At 37.5% G+C, this 16,854-nt stretch overlaps 2 protein-coding genes and 1 long non-coding RNA gene across 15 annotated transcripts; 2 read left to right on the top strand and 1 right to left on the bottom strand.

Moving 5' to 3' along the window:
- Window positions 1-157: 157 nt before the first annotated feature.
- LOC117934522 lies at window positions 158-1,295 on the bottom strand. The gene is made up of 3 exons (XM_034856239.1): window positions 1,005-1,295; window positions 572-899; window positions 158-482 (listed from the first exon to the last, which is right to left on the bottom strand). The coding sequence occupies exons 1-3, from the start codon at window positions 1,245-1,247 to the stop codon at window positions 322-324; spliced, it is 732 nt and encodes a 243-aa protein (XP_034712130.1). The 5' UTR covers window positions 1,248-1,295; the 3' UTR covers window positions 158-321.
- A 3,233-nt stretch (window positions 1,296-4,528) lies between these two features.
- LOC117934523 lies at window positions 4,529-6,900 on the top strand. Its single transcript, XR_004654498.1, has 3 exons — window positions 4,529-5,631; window positions 5,746-5,873; window positions 5,976-6,900. It is a non-coding gene; the product is annotated as an uncharacterized LOC117934523 (long non-coding RNA).
- A 1,425-nt stretch (window positions 6,901-8,325) lies between these two features.
- Window positions 8,326-16,740, top strand: LOC117904295 (two-component response regulator-like APRR1). Of its 13 annotated transcripts, none has more exons than XM_034816832.1 (9): window positions 8,326-8,433; window positions 8,545-9,240; window positions 10,204-10,365; window positions 10,468-10,601; window positions 11,191-11,355; window positions 11,717-11,819; window positions 13,806-15,232; window positions 15,724-15,799; window positions 15,874-16,740. In XM_034816832.1, exons 2-7 carry the CDS (start codon window positions 9,084-9,086, stop codon window positions 14,741-14,743), a joined length of 1,659 nt encoding a protein of 552 aa, XP_034672723.1. In that variant the 5' UTR covers window positions 8,326-8,433; window positions 8,545-9,083; the 3' UTR covers window positions 14,744-15,232; window positions 15,724-15,799; window positions 15,874-16,740. The 13 variants fall into 13 exon arrangements, with proteins under 13 accessions (XP_034672723.1, XP_034672722.1, XP_034672725.1 ...); XM_034816831.1 differs by adding an exon at window positions 15,394-15,549 and having other exon boundaries at window positions 15,724-16,740; XM_034816834.1 differs by having other exon boundaries at window positions 13,806-14,492; window positions 15,101-15,549; window positions 15,724-16,436.
- The last annotated feature ends 114 nt before the right edge of the window (window positions 16,741-16,854 follow it).

The raw sequence follows: 16,854 nt of genomic DNA, 5'->3' as shown, positions 1-16,854 counted from the left end.
GAGGCGTAAGCTTTTTAAGCCTCACATTATATAATTAATTAATATTTTTAAATATATAAAATAAAATAGCATAAATAGAAACATGAAAACAATTCATTAGAATCATAATAAAAAAAGCATACTAGTACCCTACTTTCACAAAAAAACCATAACAAAGTCATAAAATAGATTCTAGATTCAACTATACTAATAATTTCAAACTTTAACAAAAAACCATAACTAAGTCATGAAATAGAAAATAGAGTCAACCATAATAATAGTTCTAAACTTTTACAAAAAATCTATAACTAAGTCATAAAATAACAACTAGAGTCAATTGTTTCAACTTAAATCCTCATCATCAAGGTCATCATCATCCTCATCCAATGTATCAATAGTAGGAAAATGTCCACTATCATGTATCCCCATTTCATGTAAATCTTCATCTTCATCAATTGGTGTCAAATTCAACTCCTTCTCTTTGCCTTTGCCTCCACTTGTACCTAGCATAAAGAATTAATTAAGTGTAAATATTATAAGTTTTTTTTATTAAATTTAATCAAATTTATGACTTCAATTTTTGAGTACTTACTTGGTACTTCATTATGTTTCCTTTTGTAGGAATGTGAAGAAACCATGTGATCCGATGATGTTTCAATCTCTTGGGAGTTGGATGAAACAGCTCTAATGGCATCAACACTGAATAACTCATTATCTTGAAGCCAACAAAGATCAAGGGGGAGGAGGGGATCTTCTTTCTCCGCAATCCATTCATCATCCGAATCAATCTCCTCTACCAAAATCGGATCAACATTTTGTTTCCTTTGTAGACTTCGCTCTCTCAATCTAGTGTTGTATCTTACATACACTAGAGCATTCAACCTTTGATGTTCAAGTCTATTTCTTTTTTTTGTATGGATCTACAAATAATAAAAGTATCAAATTTATGTGTTAAAATAAAATAAGGTTCTCTAACATTGACATAGAAATATATGTATAAAAATTTGCAAAAATAGAAGTATTACCGACTCAAATGTGCTCCAATTTCTTTCACATCCCGAAGCACTACAAGTAAGGCTAAGGACTCGAATAGCAAACTTTTGCAACTCCGGTGTTGAACCTCCAAAACGCATCCACCAACTTGTAGGACTTCTTAATGTTCGAGAATCAATTGCAATACGACTCCCAAATTCACCCATTGCTTGGTCATATGAGTCCAACTGAATGTCAGCTTTTAAACGTTCTTGATAATCCAACATCCTATCCATGCATTCAAATAATCCCTTCCTCACCTCATCAGCATTAGAAAACTTATCTCCATATCGCAATTGAGGATTAAGATAATAACCCGCTGCATGTAAAGGTCGATGAAGTTGCGGAGTCCATCTTGCATCAATTTTTCTCCAAATTGGGCCATATTTTCTCTCCACACCTCGACAATTAAATGCAATCTTCTCCTTAGATGAATCCATCAACTCATAAATATAACCCATGACTGGTCTTTCCTCTGAATCAACCTCTCTCAAGACACTAACTAATGGAACAGTGGTCTTTATGCAAAAAGCAACATGAGGCCAAAAATTTGGATCAAACAACACTGTACTTCGAGTTTTCACACCTTCTACCTTTTTAGCCCATGTGCTTGAACACCATTTTTCTGATGAGAACATTGCTATAAGAGCTTGCTTTTGCTTATAAAGACTTTGGAGAGTAAGAAATGCAGTAGCAAATTGTGTAATTGCTGGACGAAGAAGTTCATGATTTTTTGTAAATGTTCTCATCAAGCTAAGAACCCAAGTATGCCCATATATGAACTTCACTACTTGCCTAGCTCGAGATAGTGTAGTAGCATGGACATTTAGCTTTCCAATATCCTCCAACATCAAATCAATACAATGAGCAGCACAAGGAGTCCACCACAATTTTCTCCTTTTTTCCATAAGCCTCATTCCAGCATTCACATAATTAGAGGCATTATCAGTGATGACTTGCACAACATTCTCCTCTCCAATTTCTTCAACCACCTCATCAAGATATTTGAACATTAATTCCCCATTTTTTATTGTATCAGAAGCATCAATTGATTTCATAAACCAAGTGCCAGCAGGACTATTCACCAAAAAATTGATAAGACACCTACTCTTTCCATCTGTCCAACCATCTGACATAATTGAACATCCATATTGTTTCCAAGCTTTTTTGTGATCTTCCATAATGATACTTAGGTCATTCACCTCTTCTTTAAGAATCCATGTCCTCAATTCATGCATAGATGGAGGCTTAAACCCGGGCCCAAAATTTGCAATAGCATCTATCATAGGAAACCAATAAGGAATAAAAGTAAGCTCCTATCTTTTTTTCTCTTAATGGGAAGAAGATATCTAGAAAAGTTTAAAGTACTCTGAAGTGTTAAGTTGTGGTAGGAATTGGAGTTCATTTCACATATTCAAGTAATATGCTGGAGGAGTTCTTTTTTTGTTTTCCCTTTTAGCAGTACTGAAGTGCAAGAATTACAAAATGGAGAGGAAAATGTAGCCTTTCTGCTGATATGTTTTTTGTGCTTCTTACATTCACATTACCGCACGATCCTTTACTTCAATTTTGGCCTCACCTTTCATTAGGTACAAAAGTTACTATTTATATCATGCAAGAATGGATTTCTATTTTTTAGTGCTTCTTGTGTATTGAGAATAAAAAACAAAATGAAAAGAAATATTTTAATCTCACACCATTGGTAGGCGGAATTGTGGATGCAATATTCCACATTCTTTGTTGAGTCCAGCTGGCCCCTAATGGAGTTTTTGTGTTAAATTTAGGTCCCCTCAGCCTACTGCTTATTGATGTCTAATGACCGTGTATTTGTTTTTTCTTCATCTACTGCATGCCTACTAGAGAAAATGGGGATATTACTATATATGCCACAGAGACGTACCGGAAAGATTCTTCACATATCACACAGAGGCCTATATTTAGTAGATTTGATGCTGCAGAGGTTGATACCTTGTTCATTCCTGGAACTCTTGTGGATGCATCCTTTGCATTGGACTCATACAACCATCAACTGAATGTAGGTATGTGGCTAGTTTCCAAAAGGTTGATCATCCATTCCAAGTAATGCGAGAACCGCAGGATTTATGATTCCTTTAAAGAGGGTCAGCTGGCATGTAAAATTATACTAAATAGAATTATATTTATGCCGGAGTTTATTTTTCACTATCATTAGGTTGAGGTGGAAAACATATGGATGCTGGGGATGTTTGATATGTAATTGAAAACTCTAGTTGTTCTAACTTGAATATTTTATGTACAGCATTTAACTGAAATGCTGACCTACTCTGTTTATTTCCTTTTCAAAAAAAACTTTCCAATTATGTTGAAATTAGACATACTTATAGAGCATATATTTGAACATCTTCAGGCATCTTCAGGCAATCAGGAATAGAAATGCAACTTGGACTGTGCATGAGACTCATAAGGAAGCATCAATGTCGTCACTCGTATGGTTTCTGTTTATTTGAGCCAAAATTTGGAGGTGAAGGAGAAAGAGAAACAAAGGGAGAAGGATTGCTGATCAAATTAACAGCAACAAAAGGTAAATGGTGAACCATCCCTTAGGTTGCCTCTCTTGAGCGTATTGTTAGGTTTTAGATAATTAGTTTTAGGCCTTGAGATTCAACTAAAACTACAAACTCTGTTGCAAAATCTCCAGAAAGCTGGCCTGTGTCCATGAGTCCTTGACCAGTTGACTTGGTTTGTCTCCATTGATAGAGATGTAAATTGCACACTTGCAGTGCATTAATGTTGAGGGTGGTGAGGGGCTGAGAAAGTAACAGGCCCTCCACATGCCTTGCTACGGCCTTCAACCATTGCATGATGGGTCCTGCCATTACTTCCTTCACATGTGAGGAGTGCTTTCTACTAAGGAACATGTGACATAAATCTTGAAGGATTTAGCATGTGACATAAATATTGAAAGGCACTGTACTGGTTGAGGTTGGCTAGTAAAAGCACTCCATCTTATGATCGCCCCAAACTAGATCATGTATCAATTCTCAAAAGGATCAAGATTCACCATAATGATAAACATCCTTTTAAGGCCAATAATCAAGAAATTAAAAGAGTAATGTACAAATTTAATGGTTAAGACTTGTCTGATAAAGCAGGTCTTTTGTAATATTTTTTCATTCATTGAACTCATAAGATGATTAGTCCAATCCTCTTTCTTGGCTGCCCATGGTTGGCCTAACTTTTTGGTCTACTGGATTAATTGTCGGCTAACCTGGATATTTAACGAGGAATGGGTTGCCTTTCCATGGGTCATGAATTCTTGTGAAGCATTCTTTTCTCTGAAACAATTTGGTACGTTGTGTTGGAATTGTAATGGACAAAGGCCTGCCAAAAGTGATGATAGTGGCAATGGCAATACTAATAAAAGGATATGTGCCTTTGTCAATAGGAGCAAACTGAAGATTTTGCTATGTGATGCAAATGTTAATAATTGTAGAGAAGTTGCCACACTTCTGCGAGGATGCTCTTGTCAGGTATTATTTCTATAGTTGTTGCTTCTTCACTAATTTGAATTTTTCTCTTATATTTCAATACCTCAAGTTTATGATTTATTTGCAGAAGTTTGGTATTACATTACTGGAAATAAATTTTATTTTCCTACTATTGGTAGAGGCGTTTTTGTTTTTTTGCAGGTTGGCTCTCCACAAGCTCCAAAACCATTGCATGATGGTTAAAGGAATTAGGTTTTGTATAACCATGACTGAACAAAAGTATAAAATATTGAAACTAATTGCAATAGGATTAATGCCTTGAGCATACAGAGGTGTTTTGGCTCTGTTTGGTAGTCTGGAAAAGCTGTAGGAAAAAAAAAAATGATGACAATTACTTAATGATGACAAAGTAGAACCCACAAATATGAAATTTCGCAGTCAAGAAAAAGACTTAATTAGAGCTTTAATTCTGGAACTTCTTGTATCAAGAATGCTGAAAACAAGTCTGTTTAGCTTTTTAGAAGATGCATTCTTCAACCCCACTATATATGAATCTTGTTTCTTGGTTTCTTGATGGGAAATTCTGTCCCAAAGTGTCTGTAAGACCCTGCAGTTATTAATTAGAGCTTTAATTCTGAAACTTCTTGTATCAAGAATGCTCAAAAACAAGTCTGTTTAGCCTTTTAGAAGATGCATTCTTCAACCCCACTAGATATGAGTCTTGTTTCTTGGTTTCTTGATGAGAAATTCTGTCCCAAAGGGTTTCTGTAAGACCCTTTAGTTATTAATTAGAGCTTTAATTCTGCAACTTCTTGTATCAAGGATGCTCAAAACAAGTCTGTTTTAGCTTTTTAGAAGATGCATTCTTCAACCCCACTAGATATGAATCTTGTTTCTTGGTTTCTTGTTGGGAAATTATCTGTCCCAAAGGGTGTCTGTAAGACCCTTCAGTTATATTTGCATGCTGACTTCTGATGGTTGGTTCTAACGGTGACTTCAGTTGGCTCAACTCGAGAGGTAATCTATGTCCTGAACTGTGAGGGGGCCAGTATCGATATTGTACTTGCTGAAGCTGATCTTCCTATGGCCAACAGCATGAAGATTTTAAAGTACATTACTTAAGATCAAGAGCTGCGACACATTCCAGTGATCAGTATGTTTGTCCTAACGTTTATCCTCCCTTTCTCCATAGCTAGTTAATTTCTTTTCTTTGGGGTAAAAGTTATAAAGATATCCTCATCATTGGATTTTGTTTGTGTTTGCTCAGTGTTGGTGGCACAGGACAACATCTCCATGATCGCAAAGTGCTTGATGCATGGAGCGACTACCTCATGATGCCTTTAGGTAGTAACGTGCTATTTAATTTGTGGACATGTCTGGAGAACAAGGCGCATGGTTAGTATCAATTGACCTGGTTTTTCTTCGTTTTTTCCTCATGGAAGTTATAAGGGAATATGAATATACATACTCAATGATGCTATTTATTTATGTCCACAGCTTGGACTTCCAGAGAAAAACATCTTTCATAGTGACTTTGAAAGATTCGTGGCATCTGCCATCTATGCTGGAGATGCTTCTGGAAAAGGGGTCATTTTACAAGACGAGGTGTCCTCATCCCTTGAATAAGAACTTCAAAGTCCCCATGAAAAGTTGGAGAGTACTGGATGGTCAGTCATGAATGTTGAGATGAAGAGCACAGGCAGCATTCAAGAAAATCCAGGTCCTTTTGACACTGAAGGCCATTTATAAACATTGGGCATTGTAATGATTCCAGCTTAGCTTCCATCTAAATGAGTTTCCGTTTTCATCTAAGAAATGTTGAATCTTGAGACACTCTCCTCATTACAAGTTTCTCTATTGTCAAGAATTAAAGACTTTAGACACATGGGTTACTTTCCCTTGTGATAAAAAAGACATACTGGTCAGACGAAAAAGACTCCTTCGAATGGTGACAAGTATAACATGCATGGCTAATACATATTATCTTCCTAAGTTGCCTGCTTGTGGACTGAGTGCAGCTTTCTGGTTTGAGTATGATGTTATCCCCATGCTGTGAAGACTGCAAGCAGAGAAACATGGCTTCTATGTAGCAGAATTGACAAACCACAATAGCCAGCCAGGCATATATAATCCGGGATTGGTTGGATTTTAACCAACCAGCATGGCTCTGGTTTTCCATAGTCCAAAGTCTTGTATCACCACACGGAGCAATTACACTAGTGTGAAATTTGGCTAAGGACATTTCCACCCTTCAAATTCACATTGAACCCATCAAATCTTGACCATCTTTATTGGCTCACTCTATGAATGGTCACAATTCCCTTCTTATTTTTGACACATTTAAAATAAAGGTATGGTTTTACCAGATCGAATATGTGAAAACTTGACCAATTGGACTATCCCAAATTGGAAACAAAATGAATGTGGCACAATAGTTTTTGTTATGCTTTAATCGGGTGACCAAAAAACACCCACCTTTGTATTTTACATCCGTGGCTCTCAAATTTAATGAATGGTGTGGAATTTTTTTGTTCTCTAGCAATTAAAAAAGAAAAAAAAGAAAAAAAAGCAGCCTTCCAAAAAGATGAAAAGTAGAGACATGATTGATCAAAGCCAAACATTGAAAATAGGTTCAAAGTAGATAAAAAAAATAAAATAAAATAATGGGCATTGCCCACCAAATTTCATAGCTAGGCCTTCTACCTTCATGCAGCTGCATAGCCAATTAACATCACTTTCCTTCACGTGCCTAATCAATCAACTTCCGCTTGATCATCATCCCCTCACGTTTTCTTTCCTTTCCGGGAGGATACCGAGCGCTGCATTTCGGTAACAAACTATTCCTAACAGTGTGGCTACCTTGTATGCACAATCTCGCCATGTGACGCCCACCCAGCTTTAGATGACATTGCCTATATTTGTATTTCCCACGTTTTTCATATTCAAATCTATTTCATATTTGGTTTGGCAGGGTATTGTTTGAATCTTTAACCATTTTGGCACATTACCATTCTCGGAAGCTGACAAGTCCCTGCTCAATCGTTAACTGCCCCTCGTGGTGGACAGGCAGGCACCCAAAGGTCACTCCTCCCCCCTCCCCCCTCCCTCCCTCCCTCCCATTACTTCTACAGGTGCCTACTCTTTTGTTTTTTCTCCTGTGACTAATTTTGTTAGATCGTATCTAATTCAACTTCATTATTGAATTTGGTATGTTCTAAGTAGATGTTGTTTACTCTACATCTAATAGGTCTACACAATTTGTCCACATTGTGGAATACGACAAAACGTGTCTATATTGAAAACCCAATACGAACCACAACCATGAAAATAACGAACCACAATATTTAAAAATTTAAATATAAAAAATAATTTAATTTAATTTAATATAAAAGTTCTCAAAAAGTATTCTCCATATCGGGTTTTGAAGTTAGGAATTGGGCCCAAATTGGTGGGGATGGAGTGGGAATTGAAGAGAGAATAGAGAGGGCAAATTAGAAACCTAATGGTTAGTTAAAAGTCGCTTAGAAGTGAAGTTACATGTGGAAAGCTCAAGGCATCACACATACATGTGGGGTGGTGGGGCCCAGGGCAGAGTAAATGGGAAACACACACCCTCCATATGTCGCATTGAAAAATCTTTTGCTTGTTTCCAAAAACAAAAATAAAAATCTTTATGAGCAAGTGCCCACATTTCATTTCCCTTCTATCGTAGATCTTCTTCACGTGACGTGGCCGTCTCTCTATCACTACCACTACCCACACACGCGCTCCAATATCTTCCTCTTTTCCACGTCCCCTCGCCTCCTCCTTATAATCCCCCTCTTTATCCTCGTAACCTCTCCATTATTTCCATCTTTGCTTTTTCTTTGTTTTCGAAAACACTTTTTATTGTTTTTGGAAATTTGTTTCTGTTTTTATCGTCTATCAAATTTTCGATCATGTGTTAATTCTGAATGTAAGTTTGCCACTAACGCCTCCACAGTTCCTTTTTTCATTTTAATTCATAATTAATAAAATATCTTTTTATGTTATTATTATTATTATTATTTATTGATATTATTAACAGTAGAAAGAAGCTGAGTGAGACGACTGAGAAGAAGGCTTGGGTGTCACTCGTTGTTTGCAGGGCCAATCGCTAGTGGTGCTAACGTGCGCCTCTCTCTGCTGTCTGCAATCTAACCATTGATTTCCTTCTTTTTGTCTTTGATCCTCGATTCTGACTGTTGGATTGGCCGATTACTCTCATTTGCTCCACTTGCTTTCTGTTATTCATTGCTTTCTGTTTGCGGATAGGGTTAACGTCCGCCAGCCTTTGCAAGCAGCATCGCCTTATTCTTCTCTCTCCTCGGTTTGGGGTTGGGGTTGGGGTTCGTATGTTGAGTTTGTACGGACGCTGACTCTGATCTGTTAATGGAGTCTTGCATCGAAACGGGAGAAAACGAAACCCTAACCCTATTTTGTGTCCCAATTTTGAGCGGAAAAGCGAGAGATGTCATGGAAGTTCTCTAGTATTACCTGTAACACCGATCGGGGATAAGGCGGTGTTTGGCGGTCGACGGAATTGTCATTTTTTATGTTGTGTTAGTGTTTCCTTGAATTGCTTGGATGGAGATGGCGCGGAATGAGATTGGCAGCGGCGGAAGTAACAGTAAGAGCAGTGATTCCTTTATCGATCGAAGCAACGTGCGGATTTTGTTGTGCGACAACGATACCAAGAGTTCGGACGAGATCTTCACTCTTCTCTGCGGGTGCTCCTATCAAGGTACGTTTTTTTTTTTTTTTTTTTTTTTTCTTGGTAATATTTTGAATTTTGAGTTCCTTTTTTTGGAGTTGTGAAGAGATTTTAGTTTAATTGTTTCCTGTTTTATGGATCATGTGGATTATGGAAGTTTGATTTGAATCTAGATTGTAGAAGTTTAAGTTTATCTATATATTTGATAGGCTTGCTTGTATATAATTTTTTATCCGTAGTAGAGATTTGTTGATAGGAAGTTGAGTTTGCATTTCTTTATATTGAAAATGCAAAGAAGAACTGAAGTTAAACATAATATTTTCCCAAGGAGATGGTGAAGTATCTTGTAACATGATTGTAGTCGAGGGTTTTTATTTTTATTTTTTTCTCTTTTGGTGGTGGGAAATGTTGTCTTGACATGATTTTCCTCTGAGACAAATGGATTTTTGGGCTGCATTTGTTGCTGTTGGATGCTTTTTTTTTTTGGGAACACTATTGCTATAGTTATAACGCCATGTCTTTATATTCATCCGGAACAAACAATGGTATAAAATTTTATTTGAAGATTTACACATTTTGGGAAGGGGCAAGCATTTCTGGTTTTGGCTGCCATCAGCTATCCATGAATGGGTTTGTTCAAAGACAACCAACTCAAATACGAGCTTTCCACAAAGAGATACCTCCTATTTAAGTGTGCATAGCCTGGCAGTGCCTTAATGTTTTTTAGCAGGAAACTTTTCCTTTTGAAGTCCAAAAATAATACAAAAATTTATTGAATTTCCCAATAGAGGTCAATATAGTTGAAGAACAAGCTCCTCAGGCCTGAGTCCAGCACTCATCCTTCTTATGAGTCAATTTGTTTTTTGTTCCTTTGTTCTTTGATTATATTTTGAGAAAGCTCCCTGCTACTGTTACACTGCTTGAGATACTTGTATCCATTTCCTGAGGAAACATGCATTTCTCTGCTAACTATGGATTTGTGTTGCTTAACAGTAACATCAGTGAGGTCAGCTAGACAGGTGATTGATGCATTGAATGCTGAGGGACATGATATTGATATCATACTCGCTGAAGTTGACCTTCCAATGACCAAAGGCATGAAGATGTTAAAGTACATTATGCGGGATAAGGAGTTGCGACGCATACCCATTATCAGTAAGCTTGACATATTATTTTTTTTTCTTCTGTTTTTCCTAGTAAACACTTCAACTTAGGGGATTAAAACTGATCTTTATTATCTGCTCTTGTTTTGTTAAGTGATGTCCGCACAGGACGAGGTTTCTGTTGTTGTGAAGTGCTTGAGACTTGGTGCAGCTGACTACCTTGTAAAGCCTTTGCGCACAAATGAACTATTGAACTTGTGGACTCACATGTGGAGAAGGCGGCGAATGGTCTGTATCGCTTGATCTTGGCATTTAGTTGTTTCAACTTTCAACTTCTTTTGGTGCACTTTCTAATTAATTCTCAGAGAACTTGGTCTCCATCACTAAACACTAAGCATTGGTACATATGACGCCAACACAGGGAATTAAGGCCAACCTTTTTCTCCTTGGAGATTGTTGCAGAAAATAATATGGTTTTAGACTGTAAGCATTCATTCTATAAGTTTTTCAAGCTGGCTGTCATATATTTCTTTCTCTATCCAAAAGAATTCATGGCCTTTTATTTACCTGCCTTCTATATAAAGCAAAGTGGCTTCAACTGATTCCAAGTGCCAACTCTTTGCGTCTTTGTCATGTGTGTTTGCACCTCATATCTACCATTAAAAAAATTTCACAGTATCCCTAGAAAGGGAAGATGGGTGGGTTGGGCATGAGAGGCCTTCAGGCTTATCTGTTACCCAGTGTCCAGTTAAGGGATTCCACTTTTCTGGTTATCTAGCCCATTTTTTTCTGAGAAAAGAAGTTTCATCAGTTACCAACTTATGTCTCTAGAAGAAATATTCAGATTTTTTATTCATGCCATTATTTATGTTGACAGCTTGGACTTGCAGAGAAGAACATCTTGAATTATGATTTTGATGTGGCAGCTTCAGACCCTAGTGATGCTAATACAAACAGTACTATGTTCTCGGATGATACGGATGACAAGTCACGGATGAGTGCCAATCCAGAGATGGTTGTTTCAGTTCATCAGGAAGATGAGGTGAGTTTAATTTAGAGGATGAAGTCCAGTAGCGTGGGTTAGAAGCAGCAAAATATTTGGAATCTGAACTAAGCAATTTCTCCAATTGGTTGGTTCCATTTGGTTAGGGAAAACCAGCATTGCATGGTGAATAAACTTTCAACCGAGCTTAGTATTAAAATTCTCTAATTGCAAGTAGTAGCTATCTTGCCCTGTTTGCTTGTGAAATGCTGGAAATCTGTTTTCATGCGCAATATATTCATCCTTTTTATATTGTTGTCTTATTCCAATTATTCCTATTCCTTGTTGCAACTTCATGGAAGGTGAATGATGTTTAAATTAATCTGTTATGCATTTGTATTTGTCTGCTTTCCCTTTACAGTCTAATGCTACTATTGATAGCACTGATGTTGCTGCTGAGCCTCCAGTTGTGAATCAGTTGGAATGTCGGCCTGATGTTCCAGGAATTAGTGACAGGCGAACAGGTGTGTTTCTCCTCATCTTTCTGCATCAATTGCTGCATACTTTTGGGTGATTCATTAGAAATGAAATAACAAAGGTGATCTGTATTGCATTAATAACTCCATTCCTTTCTTTAAGCATTTGAAAAATCTCTATCTGGTATATAATATCAGTAATAAGATTTCATGAAATGAGCCCTTTTTTATCTTCTTCTTGTGATCACTTGCATTTTATATGTTTTGTATGTCTCTAAATGCATTTGGAAAATAAAACGGAGTAATTTTTGTTTGATGGTTCTTCCAAACAAACATCATATGTTCTTTTTCATTTTCTTGCAGGATATCACAAATATGATGGTTATTTTTTATTTTTTATTTGGAAAGAAAAAGGAATCCCTTTATTTACTTTATGGTCTTATTGTTGCTAATTGGCATGGTAATGGTGATATGCGCCAGAACTCAGTTTAGATATTATCTGCAACACATATAATCTCTCTCTCTCTCTCTCTCTCTCTCTCTCTCTCTGTGATAAGAAAAAGGAGGAAACTTAGTAACACATACCAGGGGGGTTGTTGTTAACCCCCCAAGTGCATGGGAAGTGGTACAAGTTTACATCAAAAGAAATCCAAAGAAAGAAAGCAGATGGCAACCAAATATAATATGAAAGGATTTTTAAAAGAAAATATGAAGACAAAAAACAACAGGGGACCATATTGGAGCACTGAAATAGGTAAAATAGAAGTGTCACTGTATATAATATAATCCAAAAGTTCACTGAAATATGTAAACATTTTGGTCTCCCATTCTGAAGAGTTTGCTAAAATTACCAATTAACCTTGCATCAGTAAGAGTGAAATTCAATTTAATTTTTTTTTGGAAAAAAGGATTGTGGTGAAGGGATATTACATGAATATGTTTTCTTATTTATATTTCTTTGTTTTGCATATAAGAATATGTGCTAACATACATAGTCTAGGTTGTGTGGAACTTAAAAGTGTTCTTAAGTTGCCAATATTCTTTGTACTATTAATGCCACTTTCACCTTGTTACTGAAGAGGTTCACATGCTATGAGTAATTATGATCTTTTCCCCAAGAGATGCAAAGGGGAGACAGACACAAAAAGGGATCAGAGAGAGATAAGGTGCCTATTACTGTTGGTGGTTAAGAGCAGTTTCTAAGGCAATTTAAATAGAGGACTATATATGTTTCTAAAACTTTTTGGTCATAGATCAGAGGGGCGACTTGTTTATTGGACATAGTGGATATGGTTAATTTGTTGGGGTAAACCATAATTATTTTATGCAAAGTGTAATTTGTTGCATCTTCTTGAATTGTCTAGTTTCTTCATGAAAATTGTGGGATTGCAGAAGATGGCTGACACTTAGAGCAAACTTCACAACCTGCTGTAACCAATTTTGCGATGTGCATTTCCTATTTTTTGCTATTCTATGCATCTTAGCAGATCCTTAGTGCTAAAGTTTCTTCATGAAAATTGTGGGATTGCAGAAGATGGTTGACACTTAGAGCAAACTTCACAACCTTCTGTAACCAATTTTGCGATGTGCATTTCCTATTTCTTGTTATTCTATGCATCTTAGTAGATCCTTAGTGCTAAAGTTTCTTCATGAAAATTGTGGGATTGCAGACGATGGCTGACACTTAAGAGCAATCTTCACAACCTTCTGTAACTGATTTTGTGATGTGCATTTCCTATTTCTTGCTATCCTATGCATCTTAGTAAATCCTTAGTGCTAAAATTCAAGTAGCTGCACCATATACTGATAACAACAAATTCTTATATTTATTATCAAAGCATACCTCACCATATCCCATTACATGGTAAATATGTAGTGTAAAATAATGGATAATGTACTCTGCTCTTACTACCCTCACTGGGAATAATAACTGCAATCCCATCTAATAGTAAAGAGTACAACTATTTTTAGTATTTTGCTCCATATCACCCTTCCCCCTGGAAAATACCTATTAAGTTCTGGTTATTTTTTCAGGACAACTTCTTTCAGGTCCAAAGAAGAGTGAGCTGAAGGTTGGTGAGTCTTCTGCCTTCTTTACATATGTCAAATCAAGCATGATTAAAACCAATTCTCAAGGGATTCCCAACATCAATGAAAGTGCTCCTCAACATTCAAGGATGGAAGAGAGAGTTCAAGCATGGAGTGAAAAGGGGGTTAATGATACCCAAGAACATGAAAATGGAGAGGCATGGGAAAACTATTCACAAGGAGATGACTTTCCAAGCAGTAACAGCATCCCTGATTCTCTTTCTGTGGAGAGGTCTTGTACCCCTCCTGCACCAATCGAATTTGTACAAGGAAGGAACTCGAAGGGAGAAGAGTTCTCTCAGGTGCCAATTCATCCAAGAAATGAACATCAAGTTGATATTTCAGGGTTTCCGGGGCACACTGCTTACCCATATTGTATGTCAGGAGTGGTGAATCAAGTGATGATGCCATCATCTGCACAGCTGTATCCGAAGAGCCTGCATGACATGCAAAATAATGCTACTACTCCTGCCATGCTACCTCAGTACAATCATCTTCCACAATGTCCTCCCCATGGGCCTGGAGTTGCATCATTTCCTTATTATCCAGTTAGTATATGCCTGCAACCAGGTCAAATGTCCACTACACACCCCTGGCCATCATATGGAAATTCATCTTCCACTGAAGTGAAAGGTAAAGTAGATAGAAGAGAGGCTGCCTTGATAAAGTTTAGGCAGAAAAGGAAGGAGCGTTGTTTTGACAAGAAAATTAGATATGTGAACAGAAAACGACTTGCTGAAAGGAGGCCACGTGTGAGAGGACAGTTTGTGAGGAAAATGAATGGTGTAAATGTGGATCTTAATGGGCAACCTGCTTCTGTTGATTTTGATGAGGATGAAGAGGAGTATGAGGAGGAGAATGCATCAAGGGATTCTACTCCTTGATGCATTCTCCTGGGGATGATCCTTTGGGATATCATTGTTGAGCTGCTAGTAGTTCCCTTGCAGTTAGAAAGCTTTTGTTCTAAAAGTTCCTGTGCCTTTCTCTGTTCACTTGGCAGCTGTCCATGCTCTCTTGGGTGAATGGGAAGTGGTACTTGGGCATTTCTATCATATTGATGCTGGGGGGTATACTACTTTAAGCATGCCAATATCCATTTCCTTCACTTGCCCATTGAAGTAGGGGTGGAACATGTTGCCACTTGTTGCTTATCCTGTTTTTAAGGCCAAATGTGCCACTGGTTCACCTTGCTTAAATAACACAATCACAAGGAGCTTTTTGATCAGGGTTTACACCTGCAGGTTGGGGATAATGGACCCAGAAGCTCCATACACTATCATTTTCAGTATGCAAATCCGTATGGTTGGATTGCCTCTCCAGTTTCTTTGAAGAAAGGCTGATGGATTCTCTAAAATACTCTTGAAGGAGAGAAGGTAACTTCATATGGGGTTTTACAGCCAGATCAAATGTATTGAAGCCACTCTGACATTTTCCTCCTACTTTTTGAACTATTTGGAAGTTTTATATCAGTTTAACCAGTTAAAAAATGCTACATGTAGTTTGTGTCAGTATATGAATCACTTCTTCATTTCAGGCAACATTTGGTTCTGACTACCACTAATCCAACATGATACTTTTCTACACCAATTTCTTGTCATAGCGAGTCAAGACTGTTTGTCTTGGGAGTTGGAATGTTCCAGCTTCACTATCATAAACTTTGATGCCTGCATCTTTGTTGAGGAAATTTCAGGTTTCCACTTTTAAATTTCAGTTCACATAGGAATTGAAGTAGCTCTAGCAAGATGCTTAACAAGCTTCCAGCAACCAGTCCGGCATTCTTGCAGGTGCTGGAGGGCAGGAATGGTGTCACTGTCAACAATGTCTATATTTGATTAGTGATTTGCTTCTTATTTTGCCCCCACAGGTTTTGATTGCAAGGTGGGAACTAAATCTCATAGGAGAAATGATTAGTTCGCTCAACATGTCTGAGTGCTTCTCTGGTCGGCAAACTGATACATGGTGTGGTTTCTCTTCTTAAAATCAAGGGCGTTCTTACATTGTGTCTTGCTTGCAGGAGTGTGTGTGGAGAAGGTGATTGGAAATTTTAGTGTGAAGAAGTTCAGCTCTTCAGTGCTGAGATGTAAGGATGGCTATTCTTGTTTGTGGATATTCATGGAGTGCTAGAGACAGTTTAAGAATGTTGAAAAGAAAAATTTATTGGAATTCACAAAATATATTTTCCAATAGTTTCAGAGGCATTAATGTTGAAGGGAAGCACAAGACATCAGTCAAGACTCGGAAAGCAGCAGAAGTGTTACTTTCTATCACAAAGTATATACTAATTTTTATTTGACATTATGTAAGGTTATCATTGTCTCCTATCAATCAAGGAAGCAGCTGAGGTGTTGCGAGGAGACCATTTTGTGAATGATCCCCACTTTGATAGTGCTCACAAACATCCATATGTTCTGAGCCACAGTGGCTAGTAGGTCAGTTGCAATTGGAGGAAAGTGCTGGATCTCAAAATCCAATGTTTGACTCTCCAGGTCGCTGCCCTCAGCTCCACTATCCATTTGGGTTGTTCCCTGATAAGATTGATGTATGAAATGTGGTAGGCTCCAGTTCCACTTGCTTTCCTTTCCCAACATCGACCAGCCACTCTTACGACTTTCAGGACTCAAGACCCCGGATTCCAATTCGTAATTCAATTCCCTTGATAACTCCAACTGGAAGGAGATGGAAAGCAACTCCAATGGGGTGGATAGACAAACCATCCAACGCTCTCATTTGACTAGGACTAGAGGTACCCCTAGAGGTCATCAAGACGTCATCCCAAGGATACAACGTGGCTGGTCTCTTGTAAATTAAAATTCTTTTGGTCCCGATGCTGAAGAATTAGATCAGCATAGAAGACGATACGGGAAAAGGAAGCTTTCTCCAATTTGATCTTCGTGGGTTTCAATGTCTTGAATCGATATCCCTGAGGATCATATGGGAAATAAATAAATAAAATAGAATGGCAGCACCAAGAGAATATCATGTAACCCTACCACGG

The sequence above is a fragment of the Vitis riparia genome, chromosome 17, assembly GCF_004353265.1.
Source record: "Vitis riparia cultivar Riparia Gloire de Montpellier isolate 1030 chromosome 17, EGFV_Vit.rip_1.0, whole genome shotgun sequence".
Classification (NCBI taxonomy): domain Eukaryota; kingdom Viridiplantae; phylum Streptophyta; class Magnoliopsida; order Vitales; family Vitaceae; genus Vitis; species Vitis riparia.
The sequence above is the reverse complement of the archived record's forward strand: the minus strand, read 5'-3'. Positions and strand labels throughout refer to the sequence as shown.

Excerpts from the sequence above, each read along its gene's own strand:
- LOC117934522 (XM_034856239.1), bottom strand. The coding sequence starts at position 1,247 with ATGGATAGGATGTTGGATTATCAAGAACGTTTAAAAGCTGACATTCAG. Across the intron at positions 900-1,004 it reads ATTGGAGCACATTTGAGTCG|ATCCATACAAAAAAAAGAAA; the intron begins GTAATACTTCTA and ends TATTATTTGTAG. Across the intron at positions 483-571 it reads GAAACATAATGAAGTACCAA|GTACAAGTGGAGGCAAAGGC; the intron begins GTAAGTACTCAA and ends TCTTTATGCTAG.
- LOC117904295 (XM_034816833.1), top strand. The coding sequence starts at position 9,084 with ATGGAGATGGCGCGGAATGAGATTGGCAGCGGCGGAAGTAACAGTAAG. Across the intron at positions 9,241-10,203 it reads CTGCGGGTGCTCCTATCAAG|TAACATCAGTGAGGTCAGCT; the intron begins GTACGTTTTTTT and ends GTTGCTTAACAG. Across the intron at positions 11,356-11,716 it reads CAGTTCATCAGGAAGATGAG|TCTAATGCTACTATTGATAG; the intron begins GTGAGTTTAATT and ends TTCCCTTTACAG.